At 42.7% G+C, this 20,143-nt stretch overlaps 2 protein-coding genes across 5 annotated transcripts in view; one reads left to right on the top strand and one right to left on the bottom strand.

The window, feature by feature from the left end:
- The window catches only part of Cln6 (CLN6 transmembrane ER protein), a 36,698-nt gene extending 35,584 nt beyond the window's left edge, over nt 1-1,114 (bottom strand). For all 3 annotated transcript variants that reach the window (XR_010050007.1, XM_063256879.1, XM_063256880.1), the window contains exon 1: nt 444-1,114. Coding sequence is in view for 2 of the 3 variants with exons in the window: in XM_063256879.1 (XP_063112949.1) it covers nt 444-1,114 (671 nt within the window). In the remaining variant the exon portion in view is untranslated. The remainder of the gene's footprint in view (nt 1-443) is intronic.
- Fem1b (fem-1 homolog B) lies at nt 1,113-18,559 on the top strand. Of its 2 annotated transcripts, XM_063256878.1 has the most exons (3): nt 1,222-1,360; nt 7,852-8,078; nt 12,405-18,559. In XM_063256878.1, exons 2-3 carry the CDS (start codon nt 7,900-7,902, stop codon nt 14,038-14,040), a joined length of 1,815 nt encoding a protein of 604 aa, XP_063112948.1. In that variant the 5' UTR covers nt 1,222-1,360; nt 7,852-7,899; the 3' UTR covers nt 14,041-18,559. The 2 variants fall into 2 exon arrangements, with proteins under 2 accessions (XP_003480254.1, XP_063112948.1); XM_003480206.5 differs by lacking the exon at nt 7,852-8,078 and having other exon boundaries at nt 1,113-1,360.
- Nucleotides 18,560-20,143: the final 1,584 nt, after the last annotated feature.

Raw genomic sequence — 20,143 nt, 5'->3', positions numbered from 1 at the left:
TGTGACCATGGTACTCCCTCTTTCCTTCCCAGGATGCCTGGCTCTCCGGGCTCCCTATCTTCCCCACACACTGATTCCCTCCCCAGGGAGGCCAGGCCGAACTCCTGCGCCCTCTTCAGAACCTGGTGCAGAGACTCTGATGCCTTGTCACATTTGGGGGGCTCGAGGATGCCCCCTTTTTCCTAAAGCGGAACCGGAGGGTGCACCCCACCCCACGCTGAGTTCGCATCAAGGTGTGCACTGTCCGGAATAAAGTTGGGTGGGCTCTCTAGCCTACGGGTTCAGCGCCGTCGCTCGACACGCGTCCCTGCCTAGGCAACCCCAGGGTCCTGTGGGGGCGCCGAGGAGGCTCCTGGGGCTGCCACCTCCACGCAGCGGAACCTTTGTTCGCCCGGGCCTCGCACGTCAGCAGGACAACTTAGGAGGAGACACAGCACACTTACCCGCTCCTCCGGCTCTCTCCGCCCCTCCTGGCCCAGGCTGGCGACTCTCTTGCGCCTCTTCCCGCCCCAAGTTCCGGCGCTGCTCTGGCCAGAGCCTTCCGCAATTCCCCGGGCCAGCCAAGCGAAGGCTCCCCCAAAATCCTGCGCAGGAAAGCACCTAGAACTTCAGCGCTGCGGTGGGCGAGCGCCGGCGGATTTCCTCCAGCCAGGGACGGCGGAGGCGGAGGCGAGGCGGAGGCAGTTTCAGGCCTCAGACCGGGTCGGGCGAGGCGCGCGCGGCCCTTCTCGGACCCCGCTGGCGACCCGTAGCTCGGGCACGCGCCTGTCGCAGCCTGCAGGAAGGAGGGGTCCGGCGCAAGGCCCGGGGCGGCGGCCATATGGAGGTGCCCTCGGCCCAGGGCCCGAGCTTGGGGCCTTGGGGGCGGCCCTGACCGCGCTCCTCCCTGCCCGGGCTGGTTGCGGACTTGCCCCGTGCGGCCCTCGGCCACCCCCGCGTCTCCGCCCTCCTCGGGCCGCGCTGCTGCCTGGGCGCGGCGGCGGCGGCGGCGGCGGCTCCCTGTTGAATGGGCCAGGAGGGCCCGACTCTGAAGCGCTGGCGGACGCGGCCTCCGGGGGCGCAAGGCGGCGGCAGCGGTGGCGACCAAACGGGTGTTGGAGTTGGCGGCGGCCATGGAGGGCCTGGCTGGCTATGTGTACAAGGCGGCCAGTGAGGGCAAGGTGCTGACTCTGGCCGCCCTTCTGCTCAACCGGTCTGAAAGCGACATCCGCTACCTGCTTGGCTATGTAAGCCAGCAGGGAGGGCAGCGCTCCACGCCCCTCATCATCGCAGCACGCAACGGGCATGCCAAGGTGGTGCGCTTGCTGTTAGAGCATTACCGAGTGCAGACCCAGCAGACTGGCACTGTCCGCTTCGACGGGTAGGTACCTTCGGACTCCAGCTTCCACGGGTCCCTCCCTCCTTCGGTCCCTCCATGTGGATACGCACGCCTCCTTTCGTACCCCGTGCAGTCCCACCTATGCCCACTTCATTTGCCAAAGCGAACGCTCTCTTCCACTTTTTGCTGCCCATCCACATCGGCCTGCCCCTTATTTCCCTCTAGGTGGGTTTACTGGATCGTGAACCAGCAGAGTGGAAGGGCGGTTGCTTTCACAGGTTTTAGCTTGTATCATCAGTATTGGGTGTCGTTACCGAGACCAGAAATTAACGAGGTCAGCAATTAAAATTGAAGATCTCTGCCGAGTTATTTGGACACTAGCTCTCTCCCGTACTGGAGAGTTGGCTGGTAAATGTTTAGAAGCTTGCAGAGGCTGTTAGGTAAAAATAGGCCCCCAGAACGACTAGCAGCTGTAGCCTTTTGGGGGATTCTCAAGAGGTCAGTCAAACATCTTCAGACATAATTCTGAGGCTTTCCACCTTGAGGGGTAGATATTTGTGGAAGTGGCTCCAGATCTGATGTAGAAGATGATGCCATTGTAATTACATGTTATACTGCTATGTTGTTTGGAGGCTTGATCGTTTGTTATTCAAGGTGGGGATTTCAAAAAACCATGTTGCTATAATTTAAAATCTGTCCTTTGAGTTGGACACGGAATTGTCAGTTTTGACCTTATCCTTTTTTCTGTGCTGAAGGATTATGAAATGTCATACAGATTACAGCTGATAAAGGGTTTGCTTCCTTGATTGTATTTGTTTTTCTTGATTCCTGCCAATACATAACTATTTTAGCATTTTCTTTTGAGGTAGGTGGCCTCCAGACAAAAGTACCTTTAGTTTTCGTGCTTAAAACCTTCCTGGCTAAAACCTGATTGAAAAAGCATTTTTTTTTTTTAAAAGATGTCAAGGACAATGTTAAATTTTAGCTGATATAATAATAAAAGCTTTTTAGTTTGGTTTAGATGAGTGGGAAATGTTTTTGAGTGTTATATTTTAATTAGGTATCAGCCTTGGGTGCATGGCAACCCAGTTCTTGTTTGCTTCCCTAACTGGCTGGCTTCAGTATCCTAACTTCCTGTATTCTGACAGCCTTACCTGCACCTAGAGGAGGAGTGAAGCCAGAGTGACCTCTGAACCTCAGTACCTTTTCAGCTGTGCCGGTACCCGTATCCACTAAGATATGAATCTGCAACAGCAGCTGTGGGGAATTAAGAAATTTGCTGAGGTCTGTGTGGATAAGGGAGAATCCTTGGGAGAGGACAAAGATCTCTAAAGAACCTCGAAAGGCCTTGCTTCTTGCTGTCTTCTTAGATCGTCAGAAAAAGCTACTATCAGGTGGTTAAAGAACCCAGAATAACTAGAATTGAGCCTGTTTAGTGTTTTACCTGGTCCAATATTTCGTACTGGCCAGTGAAATTATGGGATTCAGCCGGGGATTTGGCTTAGCGGCATAAGCACCTGTCTGGCATCACTAGGTCGTGAGTTTGAAAAGAAAAGAAATTATGAGATTCAGTGAGCAAACATTTGTTGAACACCTACTGTGTGCTAGGTTCAGTGATAGGAGTTGGTGTGCAGTGATGAGTGACATAGTGTTCCCACAGTGGAGGGCAATGGTGGGGGGAGAGGAGACACATGAATGAGTAATGGTGGGTGCTGTGACATTTAAACGGGTGGAAATCTTCTGGACTAGTGAGGGAGGACAGAAGGAGGGGGAATAATAAGCTGTGCGTGAGACAGTAGGGGAAGGCGTCACAGAGGTGACATCTGAGGTGGGTTTAAAAGGCAACAAAAGGAAGAGGGACAGTGGCCTGGTGTACTTGCCATGACAGGCGTTTCAGTGCTATCGAAAGAAGAGATTCAAACTGGGACAGTTAGGAAAGAGGCTGTGGGAGACTGAACAGAGGAGGGGAGATCAGATTGTGATGGCCCTTGTATAAAATACCAAGCAAGAAACTGATAAACTGCAGTTTTGCAATTTTCAGCTTGGTGCCTTAGAATCTAAGTGTATGGATTATTACAATTATGACTATTAGCAGTTATGTTAGAGTAGTTCAGTTTTCATTTTATTTATTAAATGCCTAGAGGGGTCCTAACCCTATGTCACATTTCTGTTAAGTATACGAAGAAATGTGAGCTTTCTGCTTGTGGGGAGCTTACCAATTAATAAAAGAGGATTGAAATTTATGGGCACCTGGCTGCCTACCCATACCAGAATGTGAAACTGTGCTAATATTTATCTCAATGAGTTTGGCATTTTAGAACTAGGGAAATATCATTACTTGCAAATGTGACGGTTGCACTTTGCCCTCCTTGTAGATGTGGACAGTGGCAGCCTGAGCATTGTTTACAGTGTGAAGCACACTCACCCCTTAGGGCTTTTTGGTTTTGTGGTGCTGGGAGTGGAACCCAGGGCCTCCAGTGTGTGAGGCAGGTGCTCCTACCCTATCCCACCTCCCTGCCTTGCAGTGGCCTTGAACACTAGCTGGTCCCTCTACCTTAGATTCATTGGCATTTGAGCCCAATGGCCAGGCAGGTCCTGACAGGTTGTCTCTGTGTGCTGAGGTAGATTAGTGTTTCTAATTTTAAGTTATTTGCATATCAGCATTACAAGCTTGGGCCAAATTATTCACCATATTATTGTTAATATTTTTATTTAAAATGTCTCTTACTTGCTTTGTATTTATTTTTAGTATGTCTTCTTAACTTCCTCTCATGCATCTATGTCTGTGTAATTATTTGATGTGTTGTATATGTGTATGTGTGTGTATGAGAGAGACATCAGAATAGCTACTGTTTTCATGTAGTTGTGGGGTGGAGGGTTCTGGGGATCAAACCCAGGGCCTCACATATGCTGGGCAAGAACTCTACCACTGAACTACACCCCAGCCCTTAAAACCACTTTCAAAGAAAAGTCTGTGTACCTTAGGAAACTAAAAACTGAGTACCTTAGAAACTCAGTTTAAAATAGGGTCTCAGGAAAGAGGCCTTCATTCCATGAAGTCTCACGTTGAGCGGAGTCTGTCTTTACAGTTTTTAGAAGCATTATTTGAGATTATTTTCCTTCTGGCTCACACCTGCATACCAGAACTCACCTAGGTAAGTGGGCAGGAAAATCACATCAGGGGAGTGAAAGCACCTTCAGCTGGAGAGGGGCAGCTGCTCCAGATGTGTGGCCGAGAACGAAGGGGAGATGGCCTACCACCCCGGAATGCTGCGGCGGGCCAGGCTGCAGTGTACGGAGGTGGTTCTATATGAGGTTGGCGGCTGTGGTGCCGGGCTGGGCTTGTTGTGCAGAGTCCCTCCTCCCCACAGTGCTGGTGCGCAGGCCTGGGAAGGTGTGTGGGAGCCCCACACCCAACTTCATTTGGGAAGCCTTTGAGGAAGTTGCTCTTTGAGGTCATTTCTATATATACTTTGTTACCGGAAAGTCATCGGACATACATATTTTAAGGAGATACATTTGAGCCAGTAAGTGATTTTAAGACGTTTGGTTAAAGGGCTGATTTTATAGACTAAATGAGTTTTTATTTCCAGTTCAAATGCTTGAATCAGGTGTTTCCATTTCAGATTGAACCAAGAAATGAATTCAGCTTTGTGATGTGTTTTCATTCTTTCTCTGTCTCTCTCTGTCTCTGTCTGTCTGTCTGTCTGTCTCTCTTTTGGTGGTCTCCCTGTGTGTTCTAGGCTGCCCTTGAACTCTAGATTCCCCTGCTTCAGGCTTCCAAGTACTGGGATCTCAGGTGTGCACCATCACACCTGGCCTGCAGCTGCCCTAACCCTCTGTGATATTAAGGATTGAACACAGTCTTCATATGTGCTTGGCAACATGTATCACTGAGCAACATCCCCTGCCCTTTTTATGTTTTATTTTGAGACAGCGTCTCTTAAGTTGCCCAGGTTGTGTCCTTGAACTTGCATCCTCCTGCCTTAGCCTCCTAAGTAACTGGATAACAAACATGAGAAATGTTATGTCTTATTGTGAAAACTTTCTGTGGTCTGTTGCACTTTTTGTTTGACCAGGTGAATATCAAATTACGTGTTTGTTTGTTTTTTTTTTTTTTTGTCTTTTTCCTTTTTATTGGTACCGGGGATTGAACTCACGACTGCCTGCTTGCAAGGCAGGCGCTTATGCCGCTGAGCTAAATCCCCAGCCCCAGATTATGTGTTTTTAAATTACGAAACATACACTGATTTTATCCTTTTTTGTTTCTTTGGGGATCGAACTCATGACTGCAGGCTCACCACACAGCCGCTTATGCCGCTGAGCTAAATCCTCGGCCCTATGAGACATATAATAGAGAATTTGCGCTGCATTTGACTGAGACTAGAAAGGTCACTGTTTTATATGGTGTTTCTTTCATGGGACTTAGTAAATATCTCAGTAGACTCACTACATCTTTATAATAGGTTAAATGCATTTAGTATCTTGCTTCAAAACAACATAGTCTTATCAATTGACTAGATTTTATAGACAGCAGAATATTATAGATAGGTTTATAAATTACCCAGGCTGGCCTCAAACTTGTGATTGTCCCGTTTCAGCTTCTTGAGTAGCTAGAATTATAGGTGTCACCCTCATGGCTAGCAGGTAATTGTCACTTTTGTGAGGCTTCTGTCATCAAAGGAAAATAATGGAAGTTATTAGACTATACCAAGAAAAATATTAACCTAACCAAATAGTCTGTAATAAAAACTAAAAGCAGGGACTAAGGGTATAGCTCAGTGTGGGGTGGGTGGAGAGTTCTTGCCTAGCATGCAGGAGGTCGTCATTGAGTCTTGATACCAAAAACCAAGTGAAGTACAAATTTGTAATTTACTTTTTACTTTTATATCAGATTTTTAAAGTTTGAAGTCAGAAATATATTGTAACTTTTGTCTCATTTTTCATCTTTAAAAGGGTAAATCTTAATTACTAATGTACACGAGTGCTATTTTAGGATAACATTTCTTGAGTTTTAGATTGTCTAGACTCATATAATGTTAAGACTTTCATAGTCTTGAAAACCAGTACAAGGAAACGTTGTTAACCCTAACAATATAACCATATGTTATGTATGTATTTATTTGATAGGTGACATTAATAATCAGTTTGAAAAAATATTCAAAATGGTGTTTTTTTTTTTTTTTTTTTTTTTGTATCAGGAATTGAACTCAGGATCTTGCACTTATCAGGCAGGCACTTTTACCACTAAGCTATATCCCTGGCCTAATACCCTGTAAATGGAAACAAATCTTTGAACCATGATACTGTCCTTCCTTCCATTTGGTGCACTTAATAGTACTCGAAGTACTTTTTTTTTTTTTTTGTACCAGAGATTGAACTCAACCTTGTGCTTGCCAGGCAATATCCTCGCTGAGCAACACCCTTGGCCCCTCACATACTTTCGTTTATTTGATCTCCTATAAACCTACAGGCCCTATTCTGTAGTATTAGTATCTACTTGTGTGAGGTGGTTTTGAGGATTAAATGAGATATATTGCATATTAAGCAGTAATTGTAGTGCTTGACACATTGAATGTATTTGATATAAATTATTTGTATTCAGGCCTGGGGATTTAGCTCAGTGGCATAAGTGCCTGCCTTGCAAGCGTATGGTCGTGAGTTCGATCCCCAGTACTGACAAAAAAAAAATATTTGTATTAATTTAAACTATTTTCTTTAAAGTCATTTGTGCCTCATTTGCTTTTAATTACATATTTTGGATGTGTCTAATAATCTAATAATAATAATATATCTAGTAAAGTGCATGAATCTAAAGTGTACATCTTTTTGCTTGCTTTCTAGGTCAGTGTGTAAATTATTGGGATCACCCTAATTCCCTGTGTCCCTTTCTGTCACTTCTTCCAGCGCCAGTAATGATTATTTGGACTTCTGTTGCCACAGATTAGTTCTACCTGTACTTGAATTTCCTCTAAATGAAATCAGACCTTTATTCTGTGTCTTTGCCCTCTGTTTTGCCAAACCCAGTATCCATGAGATGCAGCATGTTGTTACATCAATAATTGTTTTCAATGTTATGTAGTCTGCATTTTTTTCTTAATGGATACTTTGGTTGTTTTCAGTGTTTACCTGTTATGAAAAACTGTTATGAACGTTCCTGTGTATTTCTTTTGGTGAACATTTGCAGTAATTTCCCTTTGGCATCTCAAGGAGTACAGTTCCCAGGTCCTGAAGCAGACATGTGTGTAACTAATGGATAGCCAAGCACTTCACCTCATGGCCGCCGTTCCCTCCAGCAACAAGAGCATCTGTCGCTCACATCCTAGGCCACACACAGCATTGCAGTCACTTCTAGGGTGTTACTGGTCACTATTAGTTTTAGTTTGCATTTCTCTGGTGATAAATTATTTTGAACATTTTTGTGTATTGGGTTATTTGGGTACTTTGTGAAGTACACTTGTTAGTATTTAACCTCTTTCTTAAAAAGACATTGCCTGATTTTTTTTTTAATTTGTCATGGGTATCTATTGCAGGGACTTCTCTTGGTGAAAGGATTGCTTACTCAGTTTTAGAATACAGTGATGTCAAAGCCGGGTATGGTGGCTCACGCCTGTAATCCCAGCACTTGGGAGGCTGAAGCAGGAGGATCGTTGCAAGTTCGAAACCAGCCTGGGCTACAAAGTGAGCTCAAAGGCAGCCTGAACTGCATAGAGAGACCCTGTCTCAAAAAGACCAAAAAAGAATACAGTGATGTCTTTCGGTAATTAGAATTCTTAATTTTAATAAAGTATAATAAGCGTTTTTTCTTTTATGGTGAATATACATATATTTTAAGATTCTGTTCAAGTAATCATGTTCAGTCCCAAAGTTGTTAAGGTAGGGTGACTTTTCTTTTTTTTTTTTTTTTTTTTTGTCTTTTTCCTTTTTATCGGTACCCGGGATCGAACTTACGACTGCCTGCTTTCAAGGCAGGTGCTTATGCTGCTGAGCTAAACCCCCAGCCCCCAGGGTGACTTTCCAAAGAAACTCAGTCTTCGCTTTTTTTTTTTTGTCTTTTTCATTTTTATCGGTACCAGGAATCGAACTCACGACCGCCTGCTTGCAAGGCAGGTGCTTATGCCGCTGAGCTAAATCCCCAGCCCAGTCTTCGCTTTTTACATTGAAGGTCTGAATCACTATTACTGTTTATCCCCCCATGCTACTGAGGGTTGAACCCAGTACCTTGCACTTGCACTGAGTTATACTCCCTGCCTTTTTAATTCCTTTTTTTTTTTTTTCTTTCATGTTTTGAATTTTGAGGCAGTGTTTTGCTAAGTTGCCTGGACTGGGCTTGAACTTGTGATTGTCCTGCCTCTGTCTCCCAGGTGTATACCAGCATGCCCCAGTTATTACTGTAACTTTTGTATATAATGTGAGGTAGGAGTCAGAGCTAATTTCCCATGCAGATTATGTAGTTGCTTCAGCAGTATTTGTTCAAAAGACTGTATTTTCTATCTTTGCTGTAAATCAAACGACTATGCATGTGTCTATTTCTAGAGAATTTTTGTTGTTATTCTGTTGATATATTGTTCTGTCCTTGTCCTAGTGACACTTGTCTGAATTATCTTGTTCTCTAAGTTTGTTCTTTCTTCAAGATTATCTTTGGTTGCATTTCCATGTACTTTTTAGAATTGGTTTGTCACTTTATATATGCACTTACATGTGACCACACACACGCACACGCAACCTGCTGGGATTTTGATTTGAAGTATATGGAATATACAGGTGATTTTTGTGGAAAATTTATATCTGAACACTGTTGAATCTCCTAAACCATGAACATGAATTATTTTTCTGTTTTTTAGGTTTTCTGCTATTTTTTTCAAGACTCTTTTGTAGTTTCTAGTGTGTAAGTCTTACATATTTTTCATTGGTTTATTACTAGATACTGATATTTTTCTGATATTGTTGCAAGTGATAGTTTTGAACAGTGAAATAATTTTTATTGAGCTTCATATATAATCATGGCAAAGATGTAATAAATAAATTTTAATTAAACCAAACTGCAAAAGTCTAGTAAGAATTTTTGTTTTTTGTTTCTTTTGTTTTAGAGACAGTCTCACTATATAATTCGGACCAGGTTTGAACTCCGTGTTGCCCAGCCTAGCCTTGAGCTTGCAGCAATCCTTTTGCCTCAGCCTCCTGAGTGCTGGGATCACAGGCGTGCACCACCATGTCTGGCTAGTTAGAACTATTAAAACATTACTGCTGTAATATGTTACTTTACTGGTGTGGGGGATTGAACCCAGGGTCTATGTACTAGGTAAGCACTCTACCACTGAGCTCCAGCCCTAGTGGTTCTTCATTAAAAAGCAAAGCCAGAAAACTATGAACAATAAAGTGGCACTTTTTTTGGTGGTGTTGGGGGTTGAATCCAGGGTTTTGTGCATGGCAAGCAAGCACTGTGCCACTTAGCAAACCAAATGGCATTATCCTTAGATCAAATGGCATCAAAAAAATTTTAAAAGAAACTTCCAAAAGCTTCTAACTTTTTGAAGGTTTATTTTGTGTACAGTAAAGTGCACAGACCCTAAGTATTCAGTTTGATAAACATTTTCCCCTAATCTGTATCCATGTGGCTGGCACCCACATAAAGAAATTTCTGGTATCTTTGAGCCCCCACCCTTTTTTTCCTCACACTGGGACTAAAGTGAGGTCCTTTTCTGAACTACATTTCCAGCCCTTTTTCGTTTTTATCTTGAGACAGCCTTAACTTTGCATCCTCCTATTTCAGCCTCCCAGAGTGCTGGCAGTACAGGCATGTGCCACCTTGCCTGGCTTCAGGCCTCTTTATAGGCAGTGTTACTGTCCTCCCCATAGGCAACTGTGGTTCTTTTTTTTTTTTTCTTCTTTTCTTTTTTCCGGTACCAGGGATCGAACTCACGACCGCCTGCTTGCAAGGCAGGTGCTTATGCCGCTGAGCTAAATCCCCAGCCCCGCCCCCCCCCCCCCCGAACTGTGGTTCGTGGGGAGACTTTTGCTTAGAAACATTGTGTCAGCAATTGAAATTTAAAAAGTAATTGCTTGATTTGTTATAAAATATTTTAACTTTAGCAAAAGTAATAAGGGTAGCTTTTTTGTGATGGGGTTAATGGGGATTGAACTATAGTATTTGTATGTCTTAGTCCTTTTTGTGCTACTGTAACAAAATAACCAAGGCTTATAATTTCATAAAGAGTGGACATTTATTTCTTACTGTTCTGGAGACTGGAAGGTCTAGGAATCAAGGTGCCAGAAGGTTCCCTTTCTGGTAGGGCTGTTTCCTCCAGAAGGAGGGGGAGTTGTTGCTGCCTCTGGTGAGGGGGCGCCTCGTGGCTGGGACACTCCTCAAAGTCCCTTCCCCGTGACACCAGCACATTGGGAACATCCGGGTATGGGAGGCACTGCCACACTCACACCGTAGAAACAGTGAAGTGGCACCTTTTTTCTTTTTTTGCTTCATGGGGGATAAGATTTGACCTGGGTTATGAGATAAGTTTGTAGGGTGAACAGCTCACTAGTGAGAGTTTTGATTTTCTTGCTCAGTTGCTCCAATGAGTGATGCTTTTTGACTTTTCCTCTTAAACTTTTCACATATTCTTACTGATTCTGGCCTTGTAGACCTGAATATTCAGCAAACATCTATTTTTTCGGTCTTATGGTCAGTAAGTAGGATTAAACTGGGAAACTGAGATGAGGGGAAAATTAGAAGTGAAAAGTTTGAAAAGATTGGCCTACTAGCAGGAGATGAATTTGTGTTAAGTAGCAGATGCAGCGCGCATAAGATGTTCAGTAAGCACAAAGCCCAGTCATATCAGGTAAGGGAATCTGTGTACTTTTTCCAAATTACTAGTTTTTTCTTGCAGTTAATATTCCCTCCCATAATGGTTTGCTTTAGGGATACACATAGATGCACAGGATATACAAATACACATATATGCATATATATTTAAACCTTTTAACATGGGTATGACATACTCAGGAAAATGCATTCATTGCAAGTGCGTAAAATTTTACAAAGTGATCGTCTGAGTTTGATAAAGTCGCTGATTCAGTATGTCCCCCAAAGATAATATATCTTGACATCTAAGACCACACCCTCCCCAGAAGTAACTGGTACCTTCATTTTAACCCTGCTGACAGCTATGTAAATGCGGTGTTATGTGGGCTAGATCCCCCTGTCAGCATTTGCTCAGCATTGGTTATGTGGTTGCTCTGTATTGTATGAAAGAGTAACTGTTTCACTCTTTGTTACAGTAGAGTAAGTATAATTTTGATTTGCTAATTAGATACTTTTGGAGCAAGATTATCTGCTTCATGGTTTTTTCTTAGAGCAGACTCTAACACAGTGTTAATGCAGGATCTGGGGTCACTTTCCCCAGAGCAAAAGTGTTACCTGGAGACTGCTGAGGAGACTGAGGGCAGAGTGAGCTGTGGTTTTAAGAGCAATGTGTCAGTGTAGTAGCAAGGGTGTCACAGCCTTCTTATGCTTCCTCCCTGTTTTCTGAGATATTACCATTGCTACAGAAAATGATTTTTTAGTTTTTTTTAAAAAAATGTGTACTTTAGGAATAAAAGTACACATTTTTTAGTGATACATTTCTAATGTATCATTAGAAATAAAATGATAGGGCTGGGGATTTAGCTCAGCAGCATAAGTGCCTGCCTTGCAAGCCGGCAGTCGTGAGTTCGATCCCTGCTACCGGTTTTAAAAAAAAAAAAAAATTTAAGGGGCTGGGGATTTAGCTCAGCGGCATAAGCGCCTGCCTTGCAAGCAGGCAATCGTGGTGAGTTCGATCCCCGGTACCAATAAGAAGGAAAAAGACAAAACAAACAAACAAACAAACAAAAAGAAATAAAATGATAAAAATACATTTATTGTGCTCATACCAAGTACAAGTGCTACGCAGAGTGCTTTGCTGAAGTCGCCTGTTTTTGCTTTCACCAAAGCTGATGTTTTGTTAGTGTTCTGAAGAACGAGTGCTCGGTCATGCCGATAAATGTGACCTTACACTCACGTAGAGTGTGCGGCCTCCATCATCTAACCGTGTGTTCTTTTCCCCTTTAGGTATGTCATTGACGGTGCCACTGCTCTTTGGTGTGCTGCGGGAGCAGGACACTTTGAAGTTGTTAAACTTCTAGTCAGCCACGGAGCCAATGTGAACCACACCACAGTGACGAACTCCACGCCACTGCGTGCGGCGTGTTTCGATGGCAGGCTGGACATTGTGAAATACTTGGTGGAGAACAATGCCAACATCAGCATCGCCAACAAGTATGACAACACCTGCCTAATGATTGCGGCATACAAGGGGCATACGGACGTGGTCAGGTACCTTCTGGAACAGCGTGCTGACCCCAACGCGAAAGCACACTGCGGGGCCACCGCGCTGCACTTTGCAGCGGAGGCCGGGCACATCGACATTGTGAAAGAGCTGATCAAGTGGCGAGCTGCGATCGTGGTGAACGGCCACGGGATGACACCTTTGAAGGTAGCTGCCGAGAGCTGTAAAGCTGACGTTGTGGAACTGCTGCTCTCGCATGCCGACTGTGACCGGAGGAGTCGGATTGAAGCTTTGGAACTCCTGGGTGCCTCCTTTGCAAATGACCGTGAGAACTATGACATCATGAAGACGTACCACTATCTGTACTTAGCCATGTTGGAGAGGTTTCAAGATGGCGATAACGTTCTTGAAAAAGAGGTTCTCCCACCAATCCATGCCTATGGGAACAGAACTGAATGTAGAAACCCTCAGGAACTGGAGTCCATTCGACAGGACAGAGACGCTCTTCACATGGAAGGCCTTATAGTTCGGGAACGGATTTTAGGTGCTGACAACATTGATGTTTCCCACCCCATCATTTACAGGGGCGCTGTGTATGCAGATAACATGGAGTTCGAGCAGTGTATCAAGCTGTGGCTTCATGCCCTGCACCTCAGGCAGAAAGGCAACAGGAACACGCATAAGGATCTTCTGCGGTTTGCTCAAGTTTTCTCACAGATGATCCATTTGAATGAAACTGTGAAGGCCCCAGACATAGAGTGTGTCTTGCGATGCAGCGTCTTGGAAATAGAACAGAGTATGAACAGGGTAAAAAATATCCCCGATGCGGATGTCCACAGTGCCATGGACAACTATGAATGTAATCTCTACACCTTTCTGTATCTAGTGTGCATTTCCACCAAAACGCAGTGCAGTGAGGAAGATCAGTGCAAAATTAACAAGCAGATCTACAACCTGATTCACCTCGACCCCAGAACTCGGGAAGGTTTCACCTTGCTGCATCTGGCCGTCAACTCTAACACCCCTGTTGACGATTTCCACACTAACGACGTCTGCAGCTTCCCCAATGCACTAGTCACCAAGCTCTTGCTGGACTGCGGTGCGGAGGTGAATGCCGTGGACAACGAGGGCAACAGCGCCCTTCACATCATTGTCCAGTACAACAGGCCCATCAGTGACTTTCTGACCTTGCACTCTATCATCATCAGCCTGGTGGAGGCAGGCGCTCACACCGACATGACAAATAAGCAGAACAAGACTCCGCTGGACAAAAGTACAACCGGGGTGTCAGAAATACTGCTTAAAACTCAAATGAAGATGAGTCTCAAGTGCCTGGCTGCCCGAGCAGTTCGGGCCAATGACATTAACTACCAAGACCAGATCCCCAGAACTCTTGAAGAGTTTGTTGGATTTCATTAAGTGACTAGATATGTAACATCGTTTAATGTGGTGCTAAAAAGTAAAGTACTTTAATCACAGACAATAGAATTATGTGTTCATAAATTGTGCTTTTCTTTCCACCCTCCTTCCTCTCAACCCATCCTCCACTCGTTCTGTCTTTGGCCTCCTCACCTCATTGGATAATTGATTTCAGATCCACTTTAAACCAAGCCACATTGTTTAGGTGTAACTGTAATCTAAGGGGTTTGACTGTCAGTTTCTTATTGGTCTTTCTTTTTTTGAAGAAACAGATATACATGCTTTGTTTATATAATAAGGAATGTTTATGATTTGAAGTTCAAAGTGTTTTAAACAGCTGCCTACAGTAGTATTCCTGTTAAACCTATGTCTGTTGTTTTCCATGCAGCAGTTTGAGGATTTCATGAAGAAAAGGAACCAACAGGGAAGGCTGAAAGCAGTGGGAGGTCCAAGTGTTGTGCACATGGCATACTGTGATAGTCTTCACTCTTCCACCATGTGTGTGGAAGGAGACCATAGATTGTACCAGCAAGAGAACTTAAAAAGATATAGTTATCCAGTAGCCTGAACAAAGTGCTAGTGTAATAATAGCTGCAAATTCAGAAAGTTAAAGTCACCGCATTGTACCGCATAGTGTGTTCAAAGTGGTAGTAATCTTAAACCAGCCTTCTCAGAGAATTTCAAGAGGCTCTGCCTTTAGGCTTGAATGTTTCAAAGTTTCTGTTCTAACCTAATACATCCAAGTTGCAGCCAGCTGCGTCTGATTCACCTCGCAGATGGGTAGACCTGATGAATGCCATGTTTTCTTATGAAACAAGTCATCACAGTGTAGTCCTACACTTGCTTTTTGTCCCCTTCTCTGTTTCTTTTCATGTTATATCTTAAAATTTGGAAACACTTCTCCCTGAGAGCATTGTATGTGCTTCCCTAGTAAGGTGTTTATGACTGATGAAAAGAAGCCAGGATATTAAAACATTTTTTTCACTTTGTAGTCCATTATAAGAGGTAGAAAATCACTAGTCTGGTATATATATATGAAAATTGAGTGATTTTGATGATGATACAATTCTCAGTACTACTTGAAAGGTATTCTGATGCAGCTGCAAAATTTTCTACCAAGGTGTCAGTTATTCTAACAGGCCATACAGAGGTCTTTGCATTTTTTTGTTTTAACAGTAACATTTTAAATTGTAATCTAAAAGAGCATTCTGTGATTAAAGAATAGTAGGAATTCAAACAAAAGGTACACACCTGTTTCTATTGATGTGAAAAATGATAATGAAAGTAAAGCTAGCTATCTCTAATTTTCTGTCTAGTGCCAAATGAATGCCTTAGCTACTCATAGTGCATGGTACTGTAAGTGAAGACCTGCAGCTTTTTTTCTTTAATGAAACGCATTATAAGGATGTAAACTTTAAAACACAAGATTTCAATTTGCCATTTCACATAAGGATATTGCTTTGTAAAATACAAGAGAAAGGTTGCAGTTGGCTCAGTGTTAAAACAGTGACGAAGCCAAAATCAGCACCTAGGGCCTTAAATAGAGATAACCCCATGCAATGAAATCCTTGCTGGGTGGAAGGGGAATCTTTAAAAACTTCTTCCCCCAAGATGTATGATACAGGTGCCGTCTTTCTACTGTATGTCTTCTTGCTTCAACTAGGAATATTTTGATATAAATTCTATCGTGATAATAGATTTCTGTTTGCCCAATCTGAGATTTTTAAGAGGAGGGGTTTCAGAATGGCCTAAAAGGGAGGTGTTAAAATGAGTTCTGGCTGGGTTCAGTGGTGTAAGCCTGTAATCCTGGCACTCAAGAGACTGAGGCAGGAGGACTGCTGTGTGTTTGAGGCCAGCCTGACCTATATAGTGAGACCCTTCCTTAAAAAACAAAACAACCCCCCCCCAAAACTCCATCCTAATCTGGATATTACTGATGATCTTCCTGGTGTGAATCAAGGAAATATTGTACCTTTCTCTTGGCAACTCTCAGTGGCCTGAAAGAAAAAATGCACTTCTCATGGCTCAGGGCAGACTCTTTCAGGCTACAAGGTCCGCATATTTAACAGTGTGAGGAAGGGCTTGATAGTTGGTATTCAGTTGGTTTCATTTTTAATGTATATGATTTTTAAATGCCCAAACTTAAAGTATCAGGTGATGTTGCATGTTTTAATAACACATTTCATCCCCTTGGCTGCCCAGGGCCAGCACTGAGTTAGACATTACTCATTTATAAAATGAGGATAATTATGTGTACATATGCAGACATCAGTTTAATGACAGTTTAGGAGAAGGGAAGACTGAGTGTGTCAAAGAAAGTAAGTCCTGCTGACTGAAATACTGACCAAGTTGGAGAAGTGTGAAGTAGCAGAACAAACCATGAAGTGTGGTAATGGTAACTGGATTTTTAAAAAACTATCGTGTAGTCGTACATTGTGCACTCTCTTGCTAAGGATTTAATTCTGTCTTGTAGTATCAATCCAAATACTGATTATGAAAGATAAAGCCATTCTTGAAACAGTTGATCTACATTTGCTTTTTTTTTCCTCGTACTGGGGATTGAACTCATGACTTCACGCTTGCCAGGCAGGCGCTTGTGCCACTGAGCTAAATCCCCGGCTCCATTTGCTTTTTGTAGAATTATTTTAAAATGTGTTTAGCCAAATCTTTCATAAACATAATTTTTTAAAGGAAAATGAATAGGTAAGAAAGGTGAAGTTCTGTGTCTCAGCACACTGAGAACACTAAACTCTCTTCATTTTGTAGCCACTTTTACTTTTGATGTTTATTACTAATAGAATTATGCTTTGAATTGTGACTGTTCCTTGATAGTGTTACAGATTTGCTCAAGACTTCTGTGCCCTGCTTGGGAATTGTCATAAATCTGGAGTAACTAAGGCATGGGTGGAAGCTTTCATTTACAAATCCTGTGAAATGTAGGTGGGTTTTCTGCTTTCAGTGGAGTTGGTGAAATTGAATTTGCATTTATAGAAGTCAAGGAGTGGGCAGCAAATCCATCCTGTGGGTTGATAAGAAGGGGTAACCTTTTCACATAAGACCCGAGCTGGCAGCACTGTTTCGTCTGGTCTACCCTGGAAGGCCAGAGCCCAGCAGCCTGTGGGACTTTGCTGTGGGAACTTGAGACAGACAAACCAGAGGAGGCACCGGCAGGCATTGGTCTCGCTGGTTTCTGAGATGGGTTTCATCTCACTTTCCTGCCAGTCAGCCCGTGGTCGGTGATTGTGAGGATTTAGGTATGATGGCATTGTTGGAAGTCAAATAGGACTTGGGAGCAGCAGCTCCCTAAATGCCAATGCTATTTGATAAATGTTTCTGCAAATTAAAATGTCAGGGGAACAATATCCTGTTAAGTTTTCATCGTAGTTAAGGCAGCTACTTTGTGAACAAGACTACTTTAGATTATCAAGCAGAATAATCTTTTTTTTTTTTTTTTTTTTTTTTTTTGGAGTGGGGCAGCATGAGGAGTGAGTTGCTGGACCCTGGATTATAGCGTGCAGGTTTAGAAGCAGCCAGCTGTGTAGTGAGTAGAGAGATGGAAGTCTAAGGCCTAGCTCTTAGATTTTCTGTAAAACTCTGATATACTCCTTTTCAGGCCAGCCAGATATGTCAGTGCACCGATGAATATTATTGCTTCTTATTGACTATAACATTAAAAGAGGTTAAAGAACACAAAACTCTGCCTTTTTGCTCTATTAAAAATTTTAGTCCACAGGGTTTTAAGCTGTGTTCATTCCTACCCTGAAAATGCATGGCTTTGTTCTAGAGGTCATCTCTTGAGAGTAGTAGGCGCCTCCTTAAGTATGTCTCCACCTTGCAGGGCTTTCTGAGACGCCTCTGTTAGACTCACCCCAACCTGATGGGCTGGGCTGTACCATGCCCCCTCCTCCCCCAGCTGCAGGACCTGAAACAGATACCGCTCTGATATTGGTGACATGTTAATTTTTGGTCCTAGATTTGTGGAGTGTACCTTCGTGTTGCTGTGTAGGGGAAGGACAGTGACTCGATGGTCACCAGGGTGTTTCTTGATGTGTGTGCAGGGGTGAATACTGCTAAATTACTTACAGCCTCTCTTTCAGGGGTCATGTGATGAATGGCCTGATCAGAACACGGAGCGAAGGTGTGAGCTTGCCAGGCAGTGCAATAAACAGGTTTTTTTTTTTATATCTATTCTTAATCAAGTGTTGTAAAATTTGTGCATGGCCTTTTCGTGGTTGCTTAGTGATTAATTGGTAGAGGAGAAGGGATGAGGGGAAAAGCCTCAGCTTTCCTAATCAGTCTTTCAGAGGTACATGGTGGGGAATAAAACTTGACTGGCCTAACCCACTGCAAAGACCATTTATAATATTCACCCCATTCTGCAGACCTCCATGGAGAGGGACTACTTCGTTGTGTTCTAGTAATTCACTGTGATTTATAACATGCCGGTGATGTCATTCTATCGTGCACTTTTGTCAAACCATTTATGTGACTTTAATAAACAGTAAACTTGCTGACTACACCAGAGGTCTCAGTGATTTATGCATTGCATGGTATTTTCTATTTGAGTGTGATATGTGGAATCATTTTTAATTTCATGGCAATTGACAGTCCTAATAGTTCAGCTAGTCTGAAACTTAATGATCTTACTGTGTAAAAGGAAAAATGGTGTTTGTGTTCAGTAAATGTTTGAAAAAAAAAAAAAACCTACCTGGAACTTTGTGTCTTTATTATTCAATGCGAGATAATCTTTTGTTGAGTTCATTTTTAATTTTTCATTTTTTAGTCCCAGGGATCAAACTGTCAACCTTGCACTTGCCAGGCAGGTGCTGTGCCACTGAGCTGTATTGCTGGCCCTTGAGTTTCATTTTTTTAAAAAGTGCTTGAAATTATACATGTGTTTGGAAAAAATTCAGATATATCCAAGCAGTAAGAAGTAATGTTCTTTTCCCATTTCTCCACTTTCACTTGGATCTGGAGAGGCAGTCACTACTAATAGGTTTTTGAGTAGTTTCCCAGAACTTTTCTGTGTGTGTGTGTGTGTGTGTGTGTGTGTGTGTGTGTGTGTGTGTTTCTCTTTTAGTATTTTATCTTTTTTTTTTTTTTGGTACTAGGATCAACATTTTATCCTTTTAATATGCCAAGTATTTTTAATTATTGTATATAGTATATAGATTGTTTACTTTTAAGGTTTTTTTGGGGGGCAAGACTCAGTCCACTACCTATGCATGCCAGGCAAATTCTCAACCACTGATCTTTATTGCTGGCCCTGTATAGATTTGTAAAGAAATAGCCATAGCATTGAGTTCTATGATGAACTTAAAATTTTTTACCTAGATCTTATTGGTGGACCTTTGGGTTTTCAGTTTTTTTTCTGGTGCTGGGGATTGAACCCCAGGTCTTCACATTGAGCTGCATCATTTGTAATTGTGGATCTCAGTGAGTTGCCCAGGCTTGATCTGCTGCCTCAGCTCCCCAGGGTTCTGGGATTACAAGATAATCAGCACATCTGGCTGCCTTTTTATTTTTGATGTTGCAGGGAACTGTAATGCACATCTTCCTGTATAATAGTCATTGAACAAATTCATCCTTCTGTATTCAAAGTCTTGACAGTGATTTTCAAATTCCTTCTCATCCCCCTGGGCCTGCCATGACATCTCATAATTACCTCATCATTTAGTTTTTGCCGTGGTGATTAATGGAAAACTAGTAGTTTGTCATTTTGATTGTGTCCCTTTATTTTGAATGAGGTTGAATGCTTTCAAGTATTTATCAACCATTTATATTTCCTTTGACTTGTGGTCTTTTTTTTACTATTTGAAATCCTGTAGAAGTGTAAGGAAACTTTTTTGGTTTTGTTTTTACTTTAAATACGGTAATTGTTTTTTGTCACTTCGATTTGTCTATCTATCTATCTGGGAATTGAACCAGGGCCTTTACCTGCTCTACATCCCGAACCTGTCTTTTTGCTTTTTACTTTGAGACCGGTCCTTTCAGAGCTGTCTGTGCTGGCCTTGAATTTATGGTGGTCCTGCCTTAGCCATCTGAGTAGCTGGTATTACAGGAGAAAGTTAATGTTTTTATGTAATCAATTTTGTCATAATTT

This window comes from Cavia porcellus, unplaced genomic scaffold (genome assembly GCF_034190915.1).
Source record: "Cavia porcellus strain 051 isolate PalLab524CR breed Dunkin Hartley unplaced genomic scaffold, mCavPor4.1 scaffold_10, whole genome shotgun sequence".
NCBI classification, from domain to species: Eukaryota; Metazoa; Chordata; class Mammalia; order Rodentia; family Caviidae; genus Cavia; species Cavia porcellus.
Note: the sequence above shows the minus strand (reverse complement) of the source record. Positions and strands in the feature narration are given on the sequence as shown.

What these genes read in the sequence shown, in the direction of transcription:
- Fem1b (XM_003480206.5), top strand. Translation starts at nt 1,113, where the DNA reads ATGGAGGGCCTGGCTGGCTATGTGTACAAGGCGGCCAGTGAGGGCAAG. An exon ending in GGCACTGTCCGCTTCGACGG is followed by an intron (nt 1,361 to 12,404) that starts GTAGGTACCTTC and finishes TTTCCCCTTTAG; the next exon opens with GTATGTCATTGACGGTGCCA.